This window comes from Pholcus phalangioides, unplaced genomic scaffold, assembly GCF_987345545.1.
Source record: "Pholcus phalangioides strain wild (caught in Gottingen) unplaced genomic scaffold, Ppha-v1.0 ptg000010l_1, whole genome shotgun sequence".
Classification (NCBI taxonomy): Eukaryota; Metazoa; Arthropoda; class Arachnida; order Araneae; family Pholcidae; genus Pholcus; species Pholcus phalangioides.
The window spans coordinates 8,973,409-8,993,645 of NW_028301603.1; the positions used below are offsets into that span (position 1 = coordinate 8,973,409).

At 42.7% G+C, this 20,237-nt stretch overlaps 1 protein-coding gene across 1 annotated transcript in view; it reads left to right on the forward strand.

Moving 5' to 3' along the window:
- Positions 1 to 1,056: 1,056 nt before the first annotated feature.
- The window catches only part of LOC149080854 (macrophage mannose receptor 1-like), an 80,271-nt gene continuing 61,090 nt past the window's right edge, over positions 1,057 to 20,237 (forward strand). The window contains exons 1-4 of the mRNA XM_089237524.1: positions 1,057 to 1,327; positions 9,440 to 9,601; positions 16,415 to 16,551; positions 17,408 to 17,500. Coding sequence (XP_089093650.1) covers positions 1,252 to 1,327; positions 9,440 to 9,601; positions 16,415 to 16,551; positions 17,408 to 17,500 — 468 coding nt within the window. The 5' untranslated portion in view covers positions 1,057 to 1,251. The remainder of the gene's footprint in view (positions 1,328 to 9,439; positions 9,602 to 16,414; positions 16,552 to 17,407; positions 17,501 to 20,237) is intronic.

Sequence of the window (20,237 nt, forward strand, 5' to 3'; positions counted from 1 at the left end):
GTACATATATAATAATCGCGAGCGCTAGACGTCAGTTTCTTTAGGATAATCCTTTATAAGTATGCTGGGGGAGATGGTACGACCTCCATTCTTACGGATTAAAGTCATTCCAACATAAATTTGTGCATAGTATAGTACGCATGTACAAAACCATGTTCCCTTTTTTATATGATGGAAATTCCTTCTTTGTCTCTCTCTCTCTCTCAACATCTCATATAGGGTCAGAATTTTTTGAATTCACGAAAAAAATTTCAAAACTGATAAAATATCCTAAAAATGCCAAAAAGTTCCCTGAAAAAGTATTGAAAAATGCAAAATGTCACCAACATCCGGGACCTGGTCATAACTAATTAACGATTAAAAATATTTGATCATCGCGAGAACTCCGTCGGATTCAGTATAATCGTTAATTAATTAATGATAATTAACGATTTCGCTTCTATTATATTATAATTAACAAACTATTAGTAATAACTATAATTAGCCGCTACAAAAGCTCCGTCGGATTCACTATTTCGCTACAAAACGAATGCTTAGACGAAAGCACCCGTTTTAAAAGTGCACATCATCCAAACTATAAAGTTCAGTTAATTTCATCCCAAGTTGCGCTTAAATGACAAACAGAGAAGAGCTTTTTTTTTTTATTATAATATCGCTCTCCCACATCAACAAAAACCTCGTTACGCCACTGTCACACGTCGAACGCGCGCGCAAGTAAACAATCGCTGATCGTGAGCTAGACGAGGATGTGATTCACACAAGTGACTCATATATATTTATCACATAAATAATCAATATACATACATAATCCGAATTCATGAAAAAAAAAAACCATAATGAAAGGACACCCTCCCCCCATAACCTTTCCCCATGATGAGGAGGGAGATTATACGCACTGGAGTTGTTAGCGTGCAAAAAAGGCGCCAGGATATTTCAAAATCTATGGCCAAGCCAGACGCGGCCATATTGGATAACTTCCTGTCTCCGCTTCTTCTTTTTTTCTTACATCCTCTTTCCCACCTCCAAGCATTTATACACCATCTTGTAATAATAATAATAATCATTATTATTACAACTTCCCGCTCCCGATGTCCGAACTTCCTCTGACAACAGTCGGAAGTCGAGTCGCGCAGTTCGGAAATCGACCTTCAGAGAGGAAAGAAACCTCCTCCTCCTCTCGAAGAAATCCACCATCTTGTACCAAAATTTGTTATTATTACCAGACAGCTAAAAAAAAAACCAATACCGACAATGAAGTCCGCGGATTTTTCAGTTCTAACGTTGGTCGTAATTGCCAATATTCTTCTCCTTCAATGTCTTAGTCCTGGTGAGTACAAGATATTTTTCTCTCTCTTTTCCATTATACATACAGTACGAGCTGTTACCCATGGATGGATTGTTAGGACGAGGGCCCTACAAGTGGAGAAGTCGGATACCCGTGTAGTCAGGCCAACGGGGCCCTGCACGTGAAGGAGAAAGAGTCCCGTGTGGACTGGCCACAGGGGCCCCTGTACGTGAAGAAGACGGATAACTGTGTAGCCAGGCCATAAGGGCCCTACACGCAGTGCAATGAATGTCTGAGGAACTGTTGAGAATTGACATTACAACGAAACGGATGCGCCGTAACGGATAGTGTCGTGAAGCATCCAGATATCCGCAAATATGTTTTGTGTGTAACCATTTATTGTTTTGACTCCGGAAGGGACGGGATGGTTCTGGGGGAAGGAGAATTCGGTCGTGGGGAGTGGTGTGGGCTTTTGGGTGGTCGGGTGGCGGCTGTTGTGGGACTTGGCTGAGGATGGAGTTGGTGGCGCGAACGTCCTGGTGGTGCCGGGCGGAGATGCTGGGCTATTATTGGGTTGGGAAAGTGAAGGAGGCAGGGTGACGAGAGATTTGGTGAGGGGTGCCCTCGGGGGGTTGGGTTGGCTCGGGGTGGCTTCGCTTGGCTGATACAGCAGTAGGTTTTCCCGGTACATCCGCGGTCTTATGACCACTGTGCTTAAATTGCAATAGCGATAGAGCCTGGACGTGCTCGGTTGATTCTGTATTCTGTTACCCACGGATTTGGTAACCTGAAAATTAGCCTTTGCGGTGATTTCCCCCATGAAACATTTGAACTCATCATGACTCCCTTGAGGGTCGAGTTTTCAGAAATCCCATCTAAGTGGGTATCTATATTATAAGATATAATGCTGCCCAAAAATTTCATACTTATAGCTCCGGTGATTCCGACTCGGCCATGGTTTTTCCCCTTAGAGGTTGAAAATCGAAAAGTCTCTCTTCAGGGGTCATTCAAGTATTACGTCATCATCGATGGGGGGGGGGGGATTTCCTATTTGCTGACTTTTGATGACAAGGGGGGGGGGGTTCGGATACTGCTTACGTCATCAGCCACCCTTTATGAAAATATGAAATATTCTTAATGGCATCATACTCGATGCACGAAAAACGAGAAAAACTTTCGATAATTTGGGGGCACCTAAAGTAACATCTCCCCCTATTGATAAGTGCCCTACAGAGACACTTTAATGATCTATAAATGTTTCGCGGATCCAAATGATCTGGCAATGTGTCCGGGCCACTTCAGTGCTCAGGAACTGGGCAACGCATCACTCAAGTGAAACGTAATTATGCCGCGGATCACTTAAGTTATCTGGAACTGTGTGTCGAGGGTCACTTAAGTGATGTAGAACCGCTGCCACATGCCACTCAAGGGATCTTCAAATGTGCCACGGATCGCTTAAGTGTTCTGGAATTGTACCACGGATCACTTAAGTGTTTTGGAATTGTACCACGGATCACTTAAGCGATCTGTAAATGTGCCGCCTATTTCGTTTTTACAAAATTAGGTTTGAGGAGGGCAGGGGCCTCATCAGATAACCCGCTGGGCCATATTTTGTCCGCGGGCCAAGGGCCTTCATGCGATTTACCATATATGGCTTAGAAGGTGGGTCGCAATGAGTTTCTTAAAGAGAGAAATTTTGAGTGCATAGCCTTCAAATAACAGTGAAATTAACAGAAATTGATTATAATAACATATAAAGGTATTTTCTTCCGAAATTTCAATTTAAAAAAAATAAATTTTTGATCGTCGGGGGGGGGGCACTAGCCCCCCTATGCGCACCCTCCCGTGTACGTCTCTGATCCCAACAATATACGCTAGGATTCAGAGGGGCAGAACTGATGACGAAATTTTGCTGATAAGGGGATAGGGGGTCAAAAATAGCTAAAAATTTGCTGACGTAATACTTGAACGGCCCCTTAGTGAGGTCATAAAATGAAATGATCATGAAATAAAATTACTCACTGAATTTCATATTTGTAGCTTCAGCGATGATTGCTCCGTATAACCTTTGAACCACCCTCACTCCTCCCCTTATGACCCCATTAGGGGGGAGCCGAATTTTAAAAGAAAAAAAAACCTTCTTAGTTAGCTTTCAAGTCATGAAATACAGTGAAAGTCCTTTGAGACGCGGGGTACTCGACGTTCCGCGAAAAAGTGTGCCGGCTGCAACGGAGGTGCCCGCCGAATAGAGGTTGTATGACAGTAAAAGCGCATTTCAGGGGGGGGCGTGTCAAAATAACGGTTCTCAATGTCACAAAAAAATGCTTTTCCTCTCATTTTCAACGAGGCCTACTTGAATTTTTAAAAAATCGAGAATTCATATTATTTTCATGAATCACAAAATACTTCGGCCATTTTTGTGGCTGTAATTGGCAACCTTACTTGCCTTTGACGATTTTTTGTTTTTTGGATGTAATTGGCAACTTCATTTGCTTTTGAAAGGTGTTTTTTTTTTTTGCTTTAATGGGCTAATTTACTTTCCTTTGACAACTTTTTTGGCTCTAAAGCCGGGTTTTCCCAGGAGTAGAATTTTCTGCGCCGTGTGCAGCGTGAAAATGCTGATTGGTTAAAAACCTGAAATTTAAGTTTTTTGACCAATCATCGTTTTCACGCTGCAAATGTTGCAGAAACCTGCTCCTAGGAAAACCCGGCTTAACTGGCAAATTTACTTGCCTTCGGCAATTTCTTTTGCTGTCTCTCTCTCTCTCTCTATCATTCGCAAGTTCACTGACCGTTCACAACTTTTTTTTGGCTGTTTTCGGAAGTAAAACTTTATGGGCGGCAATTGGAATCCTTTCAAGCACTTGAAAAAAAATTTTGGCTTTAATTGGCAACTTTTTGCATTCGACAATTGTTTTGCGACCGCTGGTGATATTCCGATTTCCCGTATTTTTCTGAAGGAAATATGGTCAGCCTAAGCTTTCATCATATACTGATATTTCCCAACCGGAACATCTTTCGCGGGCCGGATGCGACCTATTGGCGGGCCGCATTTAGCCAGAACCTCCTAGAGATAGAAGGCCTCCGCACTCAGCTTGTGACGTCAGTAAGCAGTCCATTTTCCCTCAGAATATTCAAAATTCCCTGTCATCGTTGCGAGGAAAAGAAATGATCGGGCTCAGAATTGGCGATTTCTATGCCCCACATCCAATCACTACGCGGTATTCGTGAGCCAATCAGGAAGATTCTACGCCAAAATAAGAAGAAACGAAACAGGATGCTGTGTTTCAAAATGTGGCAAACTTGCTAGGTAGTCTGAATGACGTTCACGGCAAACAGTGCAGAGGCCTTCTATCTCTAGGAGGTGATGATTTAGCCCGCGGGCAGGAGGTTATGCACCCCCTGAGTATATACAGTTCCAGTGTTTCCCCCTTTCCGATGTCACGGAATCCTATAGTGCAGGTCAATGCACCGCGGAACCCCCCCCCCCCACTCCGGAAGGTCGTTTTCGAGCAATCCCCCCCCAATGACCCCTCCCATCCTGCAGCAGAACCCCCTTACATTGTGATTTCTCAGGCCCCCCGGACAGATTTTTTTCAAAGGCCTTCTATCTTTTGTGACTTTATGGTGCACAACAAAAGAAAGTTATAAAAATCATCCCAGCCCCTGAGCTAGAGCCCCATCAGCCCCTTCCTTGAGGGGACCTCGTACTCACTGTGCTACGTTTACGCGTACAGTTCCGTGCCGACAAATCAAATGGGAGTCCATTATTTTTAGTACGTTCCCAGTTGCATGAAGGGAATAATTTTAGGAGAAGGTATTTCTCTATCTCTCTCTCTGTTGTCATTGCAGTTCCCAAATATGTAACTTCTTCAAAAAAAAGAGAAAATTTGGCATTTTACAGAGGATTTGGCTATTTTCTCACTGTGCCAGTTACATTGTGGATCAGTGAAACTTATAAAAATTGACAGGAAAGGGTTGAAGAAAATCACGTTTAATGAAATATATAATGAACCCCCGGTACCTAAATCCCAGCAGGTCCTGGTATCGAAAAGCTCAGATTTCAGCAGGGGGGTTCTATTTTTTTTTTCAACGCAGAACCTTATACAGTCAAACCTCGTTAATGAGTCACTCTTGGGAGAGCAAAAATATGACTTAGTAAGCGGAGTGACTCGTTAAACGGAGTAAGCCATAGCTGTGCCAATTCCTGCCTGAGGACAATTGGGACTTCCAAAAAGTGACCCGGTAAGCGGAGTGACGTGTTAACCCGGTGACGCACTAACGAGGTTTGACTGTATATTCATTAAAGAGACTTTTATCGGGTAGAACAGCTGCTCCCAATCGGGAGTGCATCGATCTCTCAATGATCCACGGCTTTTTTTAACTGGGGGGGGGGGGGGGAGGGGAGCGGTTGGTCCTCACGGCCCAACTGTAGAATTTAAAAAAAATGAATGCTCTGGTGAAAAAAAAAAAGGTAATATGAATAAATACACTGCTGGCCACCCAAATTGCAACACCAAGAAAGACAAGAGATATCGCAACAATATTTATTTTGTAGATAACATGTTGACCAAGCATCAAATGATTAAATTTATAGACTTCTGTGAAGTGTGGTTCCTGCCAAAATCAGTAGCCAGAGTAGCCGCCATTGTTGGAGATCACCGCTGCCACACGCCTCGGCATTGATTCAAAGAGACTTCGGATGTGTTCTTGGGGTACAGCAGACCAAGCAGCTTCCACGCGTTGCCAAAGTTGATCTGGTGTGGCAGCTGGGGATGTAATCTGGGTCAATCGTTGAGCAACCATGGACCACATGTTTTCTATCGGCGAAAGATCCGGAGAGCGAGCTGGCCAGGGAAGCAAATCAATCTGGCGATTGACGAAAAACCTTTGGACAATGCGTGCCACGTGTGGTCGCGCATTATCCTGTTGAAATATGGCTGTGGGCAAGCCCTGAAGGTAAGAAAGGACAACTGGCTCCGACACCTCGGAGAAGTTAGAATTCTGTCCAAGACCCTCTAAAATTCAGCCATCGAACCCTCTGACCAAGAGTTTTGACAGACACTTGTCCCCCCCCCCTCCCCCATTCAAAAAGAACGGTGCAGGCGGATCTCGTGCCCTGGGTAATGAGTCAGGAGGGGGCCTAAATGCTTTTAAAATTGTTCAAAAGTACGGTTGAGGTAAAATGCATGCTTTGCCCGGCTGAAAGAGTATCTATTTGTGGCCCTGCTTTGATAATCGGTTCTGTAGCCATAAAAGGCCTCCAACCCGGAGGCACACTAACAACTTTTTTTTTCACTGGCAGCGGGCGCCATTACCCAAATTTATTGTCGAATGGTTTTTCATTATGACCATGAAATAGTAGGGGGTGCATGTAGGGTCGAACTAAGGTTAAGCAGACGGGTCTGGTGCCCGAGCGTCGGACCACAGGGCTGTAAAATTCACTCTTTGACCCATACATGCTCAACTCATGGTCCGCGGGCGAAATGTGGCCCTCGGAGTCCTCCTGATGTGACCCGCGATATCAAATCTAATTTTGTAAAAAATGAACTAAGGGAACATTTCCAGATTATATACTGAAGTGGCCCGTAGTGCACTTCTGCGTCTCTTGATTGACCCGTGACATATTCCCAGATCACTCAAAAGTTCCAGATCACTTAAGCGTTCCGCATCACATTCTCAGGTGGCTTATGAGGTATATAGACAAATGTCCGCGTCACAGTTCTAGAGCACTTGGGAGGTCTGCAGTACGTTCACAGATCTGGAGTCATTCAAGTATTAAGTCAGCATCGAGGGGGTGGGGGGGGGAGGGGGTTTCGGATTTGCTGACTTTTCATGACGGGGGGGGGAAGGGAGGTTTGAAGGCTGCGTACGTCATCAACCAGCCCTTTTTGAAGATATGAAATATTCTAAGCTGCTAACTAAATTTTGCTGACAGAGGGGGGGGGGGGGGTCAGTGTTTTGCTGACTTTTGCTGACAAGGGGGAAGGGGGTTAAAAATGGCTGAAAATCTGCTTACGTAATACTTGAATGGCCCCTCCCTTAAGTGACCCACGGCACAGTTCCAGATTACTCAAGCGACATGCGGCGCTGTTTTAGATCACTTAATTTGGTGGCTCGCGCCGCATTTTCAAATCAGTGAAGTGACCCACAGTCTCCCGAAGGTTGAACAAATCCCCGCTTTAACCTCTCATTCAACATTACAAGGGCACACCAAAGTGCGGGCTTGCCCCGGCTAACCAAACATCTAGTTTGGAGCCACTACTTGTGGAAGAGATTGCGTGCTTGGGGAAGACCATGGACTGGAGGTGCATGAGGATGGCATTCACGAACTAGTGGTGAAAAATACGTAGGAGTTGATGGTAGGTGAAGTGACGGATCTCTTTTGCACTCATCAGCAAGAGTTTATAGACGGTATCTCATCTGAGGAAGAGAGAAGTAAGGAGATGCCCCTCACATAAAATGAGATTAGAAAGACGTGTAGAATGCGGGAGTCTGCAATACTCTGCAGAAAAGAACCATCCAAGTAAAGCTGTAGCAGTGTGCGAGCAATGAATCTGTCCAACGAACACTGCAATTTCCCATTTCCCAGAAATCCTAAAAAGAAGGCAAAAGCAAGTGTCATTGGATAAGGCTCTTTTTTGAAAGTCACGCAAAAAAAAAAATAAGTTTGCAAACAGTGACTATGTATAAAGTGTTCTAAAAACGATAGTCCTTCTCCTCTTCCTCTCGTCCTTTAGAGAGTAAGTTAATAGTCAATAATGTTCGTAAACATTATCGTATTGTATGCTTATTTATGGCGTTATTTATATTATGTATATGTTATTATTATTCTGTTTAATTATTGATTGAAGGCCGTTTTTATTAGTCACCAGCTATAATACCCGGCGCTGCCCGAGTTTTCTTTAATAGGGCTTTTTGAATCACGTGGATTTCCCCCTTCTTTCTTTGAGGGACATGCAAACCGTGTTCACGTCAACCAATATGGCGACTTCTTGAGCGACTCATGAAATAAACAAATCTAGATTTAAAGAAACCTAGAAATTAAATATTTTTTCCCCCTTTTTTAAGGGGCGCTAAGTATTTCGATTTCCCCTTCCCTTGAACTTCAAGTTATCCATCTCTGCCTGTTTCAGCTTTCAAAATGCTTAATCAAAGCTGTGGAATTTTTTCGATGTACTTTGTACGGGCCCATAATTAATTCTAAAATATCTTAACCCACATGAATTTATGCAGTTGAATATCAAAAGACACAATACGCGGAGACATTAATTTTCATGCTTGAGAAGATACAAATAAAAAGTTGAAATCAATGTTATTACATGAATATCCACCTCAAAAGTGGGTCTGGCTCATTATTTTATATTCCATTTTCTGGGTTTCGTATCTCTAAGTGAACTCAATATTTCGAAAATCGAGAATTCAATTCAATTTTTGAAATTTTTGATGTGGCGGAAAACCCCACTAAATTTTCTCATTTCTACGCTAAAATCGGCAATTTTAACATTGATCTCTATGGGGATCATCCAGTGTATGTGTATGTCCCTCAGGAGTGATGCTGATGATGATTATGACGTCCATTCGAAAAGCCTCATTATACATATATATACTGGCAGCGTTAAAGAAGTGACAAACCGATGTAAAGGCATATACACGTCTGAAACGCATTGCTAGGGAACCACGGTAACCAAAGTAAACGTTCCGAAAGTGATTGTTGAGGTCCAAAAATCATTGTTGCCCGACAGTTTTTTGCCCATTTGAGTCATTTGCCCTGCTCGGACGAAATTTTAAAGTAGCCTATCGTTCAAGTCGGGTCCCATTTGGTATATATGCAAAATTTGGCGACGATCGATCTAAAATTGTAGATTTGTATAGAGAACACACACACGCAAAATATTAATCAATTATATATATATAGAGATTTTTATGCGAATGAATAATTGTGGAACCAATTATTCGAGTTTCCATTATTTCCTATGGGGGAATTCGACTCGAATAATAACGAGCTATTCGGATAAGAGCACGTTGGTGGAACGAATTGAGCACATTAAACGAAATTCCACTGTATTACTAATTAGGTATGGGGAGGGGGGTGTGGGAAGGTGTTCCATATCTCTGTTTCTATAACCTCTATTTTCCCCTTATTATATTTAGCGGAAGGTTGTTCTTTCGAATTCGATGGTCGGTGCTTTGCGGTGCACACAGAGAAAACCACGAGACCAGCAGCGGCCGAAAAGTGCACGGCAGGTGGCGCTCAACTGGCCGTCATCGGAAATCTAAAAGTTTGGAAACTGATTCGCAAAAAACTAGTTGGAAGTAAGTTATGTAATACATGATGATTTCGATTTTTCCTTGTTCGTATCGATGAGGTATTTTTTTCAGGTCGAGTGCATTTTATTATAAACAAATATATAGGGTGCTGCTGAAGATGGTGTAGTGAAATGACCAAAACCCCTAATCAGATGCACCAAACAACACCGTGTAGAGCAATAACTGAAGGAAGAAAACCAGACCAGACCAGAATTGAACATCGAGCCGATTCCCAGCCCGCGAGGGCCAACTGCCGGTATAAAAACTGGCCAAGAAGACCTGTGAAGAAGAAAATGTGTACATGTTTGTAGATAGATATGTGTTTGCATGAATGTGTAGTGTATGTAAAAAGAACTGGTCAAATTGGTTAAAAGTCATGATCTGGCAAAGTTAAAGTTAAAAGTCATGAAGCAGGCAAATGTCATACAGTTCACACAACACACATGTCGAAAACGAAGAATGAAATAGTCAGTGACTCTCTGTAGCGTGTCACCGGAAATCGACACACAAGATTGACAAATAGCCTCCTCCAGCTCGTCGAGCGTTCAAGGATTGTTGCGGTAAACAATGCCCATCAGTGTGCCCCACAGAAAGTAGTCTCAGGGGTGAGGTCGGGTGAATACGGACGCCAGTCCATGACTTTTCCCTTAACTGTCGAATAGTTCAGCGCAATAACTATCATCGAAGTATAGTCGTCCAGAAAGTCAAAAACGGCTAGTGTACGGTGTGTTCGAGCCCACGCAAAGCATTTCAGAGATGGGCTTTCTCAAAAATCGAACAGAATCCTACCTGGGTCTTTAACATCTTGTGGGCAGATGAAGCTTATTTTGCGCTTCATGGCGACGTGAATACCCATAACTGTCGCATCTGGGCGATGTCTAATCCACGTGAGTACAAGCAGAAACCATTGAATTCCCCAAAAGTGACAGTGTACTGTGGGTTCGTTCATCATAGGACCCTTCTTCTTTGACACGCAGTGCCCAGTAAATAGGTAGAAGTCGGCTACGGTGAATGCGCAGCGCGCGTTATTTAACCATTCTGTGCGAGAAGGTCGTGCCATGTTTGCGTGAAAGAGATGCGTTTTCTACCGTCACGTGCATGCAAGATGGAGCAACTAGTCACAATGCTACTCCGGTCAAGGCATTCCTGATGCAGACGTTCGGGGAAGACAAAATCATTTTCAGGCGTTGCAGGTTCCCATTGCCTCCTCGGTCTCCAGATTTGACACCGGCAGACTTCTGGTTATGGGGATATTTGAAATCCCGGGTATATCGATCCGGTCCATCCAATCTGCCGCAACTGAAAGATCCGGCGAGAGGTGTCATGGAATCACTCCATGGACTGCTGTCTTTCACTGACCTTCTGCACTCTGCCGTTGCTGGATTTGCGACTCGCCACCAATCCCGTGTGGTGGTGGTGGTCATGTGGAATACATACTGCTGTAATAAACGATTTGGAGGCATTCTGTTCGCTATTGGCGTATATTGTGGATGTCAGCGCCACCTATTGGCTGTTTTTTTTTTAGTTTGTACTGCATCTGGCAACAGTATTCCAACCGCCTTCTCCAAAATTTCCAGGAAAATCAACAAACAACAGTCTCTCCATTCTTGAGGTATTTCCAGTGATTTGGAACAGCTTCGGTATAAGAGGCAGGTTATCGATTTTCGGCGCCAAACATGTCCGACGACCCGATCAAAAGTTCCGGAAAAAAATGGCAGTTGGAAGTTTTAAAAGACACGCAAGGAACAAGAGAAAACAACAATAAGCGCCATCTAGCTGTATTTTTTTTTTTTAATCATGAACAGAATAGAACATTTTGGAACAACAACAACCCAGCGGAACAGCAAAGAACCCGAGCGCGCCGACGATAGCGACTTATCGTCGGAAAAAAGTCTCTAACTTGGTGTGTCCCCTTATACCGAAGCTGTTCCTTTTGCTTTTTTTCACGCTGTAAATTCATCATAAAGGGCCCTGTGAAAGTCTCGTAGCGGGCCCGCAAAAGATCTCGGCCCAGGTGCAGGATGTAGGGGCCATCCACCAAACCCACAACAACGTGGCACTCAAAAGATACATTAATGCCAATTTGGAAGACTGATGACTAGGGTGTGTTTGCATTTTTTTTTTTTTTTTTTTTTTGGCATATAACGCTATTTTCACGCGATGAGCATATTTTCAGAATTTTAAGGCATATTTTGCATATTTCGTAATTTCCGATAAAAGATATACTAACCCCCGGCCCGGCAAACATAGTTCGCCATACGGGGTTCCCCGAAGGGAGCATTTATTTTCTCCACAAAAAAAGGAAATCAACTTTACATCTTGGCCCAGGGAGCAACCATTAACAACTCGCGAGCAGCAATTTAGTGTCCCTGGGGTTAAAAGTGGATCTTTTCCCCGCTTTTCCAATTCCGCTTCACTACGACAAAAGGCGTCAATATAATAGGGTTAGAATTAGCTAGGGCTAGAACTTTTATGCGCGAAACGTCATTGCTGATTGATAAACAAAATACTGAAATTCAGCTTTTTCAGCCAATCGGCAATGACTGAATTTTTAGAGCATAAAAATATTAGCCCTTCAATGACGTCTTGCACAACTCGCTAGGTAGTAAATCGCCCATAGATGGCGATAGACCTGAGTTGTGCTCGGTTTGAAAGAAAGAAAAGAAAGCCCTTCACAATGACACTGGTGTGTGTGACTTCTTCTTCTTACCAGGCAGGGACCTGGCTCTGTCCCGCTAGGGATATTAGCCATTTACTCGGCTGAGTTGGTCCGTGCTGGAGAGGGCTGAAGGTGTCCGACAGGGAAGCCCTCGAGATACATTCGAAGGCCACCCGGTCCGGCACATCCAGCCCTCTTTCCTCTTTTTATCCATTTGGACACCCACTTTAGGTACCGATGCAGGGCACCGGTGTGTAGGCGCCTATCTGTAGGATCGGTTGTTGAGCTCCATTATTAAATATAATAACAATCAGAAGGTTTTATATAATACATGTTTAATTTGGTACGGACACATAAAAATGAAAGACATCACATGACAATGGTTGCTTGCCGACTGCGAAGAAAAACATTCGATTTTTTATCGCAACTTGCGTTGCTAGGTAACAAAATATTCGCACCAGAAAATTGCGAAGTGCGACGTTATTATTTTTCCGCAATCGGTGAAAGTTCAAGTAGAGGTCGCTACACACTCCCCCCCTAGTGTCAACGAAATGTCGTGGTCGAGTATCTGTCGGGGAAGTGGACATGACGACCGGAACGAGTCACAGTTGCTGGTACTGTACTTGGACGGACGGGTGACGTCGAAGGCACTTGGGTATGCTGGTCACTTAAGAAAGCTGGGATCAACCGATCGATGGAGATTCTCCTGGATGTCCCGTTGAAGTCGATGTCGAAGAATTTATCTCGTCGATCTTTGACCAGAAATGGGCCTTGATACGTTGGTTGCAAGGCAGAGTGTGGTGCATCGTTACGCAGGAAGACATGAGATGCGGATTGTAGACATGTAGGAACATATGTTGGCGTAGATCCGTGAGTTGTTGTAGGTATGGGTTTCATTGAACGCATCAGTTTTTGAAGTTGATGGACGAAATCAGATTGTTTGATGTCTGGTATTGCGGAGAAGTACTCGCCAGGCAGTTGCAATGGTGATCCGTAGAGGATTTCGGCGGAGGAGCATCCTAAATCTTCTTTCACTGCTGATCTCAGGCCTAGTAGTGCTAATGGAAGAGCGTCAACCCAAGCTGCATGGGATTGGATTCGGCATCTTAGGGCAGCTTTCAGAGATCGGTGTTGTCTCTCGATGAGTCCATTCGCCTGAGGATGATATGCGTTCGTCTTGTGATGTTGGAATCCGAGGTATCTGCTTAAGGTTTGGAAAAGATGACTCTCAAACTGTCTTCCTTGGTCTGTGGTAATCTTCTGTGGTATGCCAAATCTGGCAAACCAGGTCGCAATTAGGGCTTTGGCGACTGTTTCGGCAGTTTGGTCTGGCATAGGTGCGGCTTCGATCCATCTGGAATACCTGTCTATTATCGTTAGGAGGTACCGTGAGCCTTGGCATAATGGCAATGGGCCAACTATGTCGAGATTGATGTGTTGAAATCTATTGTTTGGTACTTTGAATTCGGCCAGAGCGGAACGAGTGTGTCGGTGAACTTTAGAACGTTGGCATGCAATGCATGCTCTAGTCCACGCCTGACAATCTTTTTTGAGGTTGCGCCAGATGAAGCGTTGAGAAACCAACTTGGTAGTAGCTTTGATACCTGAATGAGAAAGCGTATGGAGTGATTCAAAAGCTTGTCTTCTGTGTGATTCTGGAATATAAGGACGGATGTGTCCCGTAGAAATGTCACAAAACAAGTGCTTCGTTATATTACTGTCCGGCAAAAGCAGTTTGACGATTTTCAATGATGAGCTTTGTTGGAGATCACGTCCGGCGTCGCCAGTTTGGACACCCACTTTAGGTACCGATGCAGGGCACCGGTGTGTAGGCGCCTATCTGTAGGATCGGTTGTTGAGCTCCATTATTAAATATAATAACAATCAGAAGGTTTTATATAATACATGTTTAATTTGGTACGGACACATAAAAATGAAAGACATCACATGACAATGGTTGCTTGCCGACTGCGAAGAAAAACATTCGATTTTTTATCGCAACTTGCGTTGCTAGGTAACAAAATATTCGCACCAGAAAATTGCGAAGTGCGACGTTATTATTTTTCCGCAATCGGTGAAAGTTCAAGTAGAGGTCGCTACATCCATGATGAGGGCACTATCCAGTCCCCTCCCCTCCCTGACTCCCCTCCCTCCCATCAAGCAGCACTAGTGGTGTCCCTGTGGGCCGCTCGTTCCGACCAAAATGTAATTTTGAGAGCTTTTATCAAATAACAAAAAAATTACGAAATTTTATTATTATTATTTTGATTCGTTTTGTTTTCTGCAATGCTTTTCTAAAGCTAAATACTTGGCTAGATATTTTGTCTATAGATGGCAGCACATTATTTCTGAATTTGTGGTAGGAAAATCTTATTTGAAAGGGAAATTTTGGCTCTATGAGATTACCATCACTGCATCTGATCACGTTCGGGCAGGCCCAGATAAAAAGCGCCCCTAGGGCTGCGTCAATAGTTTCAAATTCTTCGGAAGATGCCCTTATTAATATTTTGCATCGATTGTGAATGATTCGTGTATTATATCGTGAAATATAATTTTTTTCAACATACATAAAGAGAAGCAGAGGACTACAGAGAAACTGGAGAAATTAGTTTTCTCTGAATATGGTGAGAAAGTGTTCTGCACACACGTGAAACGGTATTGTTGTGCAAACTGCGCGATAGTAAAGTTTCTGCAGCACATCGACAACGAAAAACATAAACGAGGTCTTCAATGACTGGACGACGATAAGAAATCGTGGTTTTGTTTCTGTTTTACATTAAAAAATTTCTGTGTGCGCGTTTGGTACATGAACTGTAGGGGAAAAATACAGGGTGATTATAAAAAAACTATCCCGACATATGGGCCCCTAACTATCACACCATTCACAGAAACTGAATGAAATTTTGGCATAAGGTATTTTGAGTTATGCGCTCAAGAATGATATGAAAACAACAGTGTCACTCTAACAGTGAGAAAATTTCAAAAATATCAAATGGCAACACCAAGTATTTTGTATCGGAATGTGATCTCCATTGTGAAAAACCCTAAATAGCGTTCGAACGGCAACTGTAGCATGAAAATCACCGGCGGTAGATAGGCTAAAAGTGAGGACAACCAATAAGGACAGAGAAGCAGCATAAAATAAAGCATTTTATCGTGTTTCACAAATTTTCCACATGACCTTGTGGAGGACTAATCAGGCTGGGATCGAAGAAACGGTGTGACGAATGAAACGAACATTAATGCTCTGGTGCATGGCAAAGTCCTTTTTCCTTGCCTAGCTCCGGGGATTTTCGTGCTACAGGTGCCATTCCAACGCTATTTAGTGTTTTTCAGTATGGAGATCGCATTCCAATACAAAAAACTTGGTGTTGCCATTTGGTATTTTCGAAATTTTCTCACTGTAACCGTAACTGTTTGAGTGACACTGTTGTTTTCCATATCATTCTTGAGCGCATACCTCAAAATACCTTATGCCAAAATTTCATTCAGTTTCTGTGAATGGTATGATAGTTAGGGGCCCGTATGTCGGGATAGTTTTTTTATAATCACCCCGTATTGAAAGCTATGTTATTGATTTCCTGATACTCATAGTGGTTAGCAAAACGAAGAACTTTTGTTCATACAATAAATAATGGTTTAAAATAGTTTAGACTGCATCAACACTTCTCATTATCAAACTAATGTGCAATGCACGACATTTAGCAATAAAGTGCGCTGCAACATGTGACTCATCACAATATAAATGCAAAGAAGTACAGCACGATACACAATTCAGCGCAATTTGCGATATCGCACAATAACATTAGTTTTGCATAAACTTTAGGAGAAAGATGAGATAGGAATAACAAAATTTTTTAGGACATGTATTTTATAGGGCATACTTCCGTATTTTAAAAGCATAAATGCATATTTTATGGACCATTTTTAGAATTTTTCAGGCCATAAAAATTCTAGCCCTAGTGATGACTAAAAACATGCATATCCCTACACGCACGATGCTTAAGGTGCACCAAAAATAATTTAGATACAATGCACCTCTTCCAGTTAAAACAGTAGTGAAATGACTGTGATTGAGGCGCACGAGAAATTTTGAATGATTGAGATGACTAACAAAAACATCTTAACTATTGTGTGTGTGTGTTTTTTTCTTTATACAGTAGATGAAGACATTCGCTATTGGATTGGACTAATTGATCATGATGGGACGCTCGCCTGGAACTACAATGGCTCTGCTCATTATCCGGATTGGATCGAGAGACCTCACACTTTCCCGTGTTTTCTATGGAATGGACAGGTTTGTGTCAGACTACACAGGGGGGTCTGTCCAGTCTTTTTTCTTCTTTGGGTCCTGTTGTTTGTGAAAACTTTCCTTAATTTTGTGAAAAGGGGTCATTAATTTCTTGTGAAGCAAAATAGTCACAAAATAAACTAAATACCAAATTTATCGTTTCGTGAATTTGTATTTTGCGAAAGGTCCGTTTTTCAGACCCCGGAGTTTTAAGGAACGTCCAAAAAACGAACCCGGATTTCAACTGGACAGACCCTGGTACAGTAGATTTTCGATTGTCCACTGAGGTCCACAATTTTTTAAAGGCCTCGGTAATGTTGGCAATACACTCTGCGCTCGTTTTTACGAACCAGCACGGATGCGGGAAATTGTTAGTAAAATCAAAAGTTTGTAAATGGGAAATACATTCAAAGGAATAGTATATTGTTTGGGAACCAGAAAATTTTTACGAAGGTTTTTAACAAGTGGCTGAATGAATGAACGCCAGAACTTTGCCACTGGACTTATCCCGTTGCCGAGATCTCTTCCAGCCCAGCTTCGTGGCAGAGTCTGGAACAACTGACTGTGGTTGCGAAGATGAATTTTTGGAAAGAGAGAAAATTCAACATCCTTTGCGGGAAAGGAACTCTTTCGCAACAGCCAGTTGTTAAAAACCTTCGTATGGTAGCGGAGAGTGACGTGTCATCCTTGCGGAATATTTTAATTCGTAAAATCGAGCGTTGACTGTGCAGTGTTGGTTCAATAACGTTGAAATTTCCAACAGTGTACAGCCCCTGTATATTACAGAATAGCATTTTTTTCGTTTCATTTCTCACTTGGAATGCTACAATTACTCATTTGTAACTTCTGTCCATTTCTTTAGCAAATCGTTAATAGTGATTGTAATGTCATGGCTGGTTATATTTGTGAATCTGCATCCTCAAGGCATTCTTCAGAAACTGGTGCCTGCCCAAAGGTAAATTTAAAAGAATTAGGCCGGTATTACACTATAAAAGTTTTCTAAAAGTCCCTTTATAAAACTTGAAAAATTCAACCAATAAGATTATCGGTTGCATTTGCTCGAATGTAACCTATGAGCTTTATTGGTTGAATTTTTTTGAGTTTTATAAAAGGGATTTTATCAAACTTTTATAGTGCAACACTGGCCTTATTCTCGTTTGACTTTTCCGCCATAATTGTTCCTGTTGCATTTATTAAGCATTACTGTGTAGAGTTGCACATTTTTTTTCACTATCCTAATACAGTCAAACCTCGTTAATGAGTCACTCTTGTGAGAGCAAAAATATGACTTAGTAAGCGGAGTGACTCGTTAAACGGAGTAAGCCCTAGCTGTGCCAATTCCTGCCCGAGGACAATTAAGACTTCCAAAAAGTGACCCGGTAAGCGGAGTGACGTGTTAACCCGGTGACGCACTAACGAGGTTTGACTGTACAGTCATGGAAGTACTGGGGCGAAGTGTGACTACTTTTGGATAGAAAAGCACTCACCCTCCCACCGTTTAAAATACTAACATATGATTTTTTTTTGTACAAAAGTATGAACAAGCAAAGCTACAGCGATCGGGTTGTGCAACCGTGTCGGCAAACATAGGATGAACAAGTATTTCTGCGCAGGTGTGCCACTGCTTTGCGTGTGTAGGGGCAGCGCCACAGTGTGATGGGAGCCGTCGCCACAGTACAACTATAAAAAATTAAAACGTGTATTTCCTTTGAAGTTAAATGCTCTCTTTTGAGCGAACTCCAACCACATCACTGTGTGTGCTCATAAAGTATGGTCACAGAAGCCCTTATTTTTTCGAACACATGGCATGCAGTGCCCCCAATCTTCAGCATCGCGGGGGGGGGGGGTTTCGTATTTGCTGACGGAAGGGGGGGGATTTGAAGGTTGCTTACATCATCAACCACCCCTTTTCGAAGATATGAAATATTCTAAGCTGCTGACACGCAGGGGGAGGGTGTCAAAAATGGCTGAAAATCTGCTTACGCAATACAGTCGCCCCCCCCCCCCCCGTATTCGCGGGGGTTACGTTCCGGAGGTGACCGCGAATAAGGGAAATCCGCGAGTAACAGAAACCATAGTTTTTTTCTTGTATATATCGTTTATTGAACAGCATGAGGAAAGCAGGGTAACGAAGAGGTATCAGGGAATGTCAAAAAGGGGTGCAGCGGTTATTGGCGATTTTTTCTGAAAGAACATTGTGATTTCTGTTTGCCGTTTCTTCTTCATATCATCAAGTATGTTAGAGTATGTTGACAAGGCTTCCTCTACCAATTTTTGTACATGTGAAGAGCGTACCACAGAGGGATCTATGTCATGAAAACAATCTATCGCTGATTTGAACTTGCAAAGCCCTTCCGCTATGTTACTCATGGTGTGAACTTGTCTCTCTTCCACATCTTCATCTTCTTCATCTGGTACCGCTTCAGTTTCAGGAGCATTCAACTGCATTAATTTCTTCTCGGTCAGTACCTTTGAATTGCTATTAATTAGCTGTTCGACTTCTTTTACATCCATATCATTGAACCCTTCTCCACCCACCTGTTTCGCTGATGTGACAATGTCTTTTTATCGTCTCTTTAGTTGGCTCTGTAGAAATGGTTGTGTACTTTAGCACACATTGTGGCCAAATGTTAATCCAACCCGAGGTGACTGTTTCTCTCTTGGGAGCTGCTACAGCTCTAGTGATGACAGTAATGTCTTTAGCGAGCCATCTTAAACATGCACAACTCAAATTTTGTAAACAAAGCGCATGAATGACGATTTCTGTGTTGAAAAAAAAAATTCCAATAAAGGAAAGAAAAACCGCGAATATGGAAACCGCGAATACGGGGGACCGACTGTACTTGAATGGGCTGTAAGAGATACCGTTTTGCTTCTTTCCATCTTTATGAATTGACCTCTTTGCAGATAACAACCACGTTGAATTATTTGAGAGCCTCCCAGAAATGATGCCTAGTCAAAAGGATACGCAAATTTTAGAAAAGTGACGCGAGAAAAATGGGAATGGCCTTATCAAATGAGTTTCCAGGACATCATTTATCATTGTATTCGTTATCTCTGATAAAAATTTCGGACAGTTATGACTGTTACTTTTTTGCTTCAATCGCCATTTTTCACCTTGCCCTTCTTCCACCACTGTAGTAATAAAATGATGCACTTTGTGAATGTTGGATATAACAGAGTTAGTTTTGGCGAGAATCACAATTCTCAATAGGATCAAATAACATGAGATATGAAGTTCAGGACTCAGGTTGTCCAAAGCTGAAGTACTGTGCTATTCTGAGAAGGGTTATGGCCATGTTTTGTACTGTTATGAATTATGAACGATAGATGGCGCAAGTCTTTAGCGCGATCTTCTGATGGCTCTCAAAATATCGAAATCAGTTGATTTCGGTTTGGCGGAAATGACTGTGATTGGTGGAGAATTCGCAGGGCGTGTAGAGAAAAATCTAGGCAGTCCCGCCCCCTCCAAACAGTGATTCAACGCCCCTCCAGGCAGTCCGTATGGTGGCGCTGCCGAATAGGAAACTGTAAAATAGAATCTTGTGGAATGTTCTTTTTCTCGAAGTTTCTCCGGGGTTATAAATACCGTGGCACTCACAAGATGGCAGGCTCACAGAGACTAAAAGAGACTCGAATAGAGAGAGACTGAATTGAAAGTCAGTTGTTAATCTTTGCGAGAAAGTTGTTAG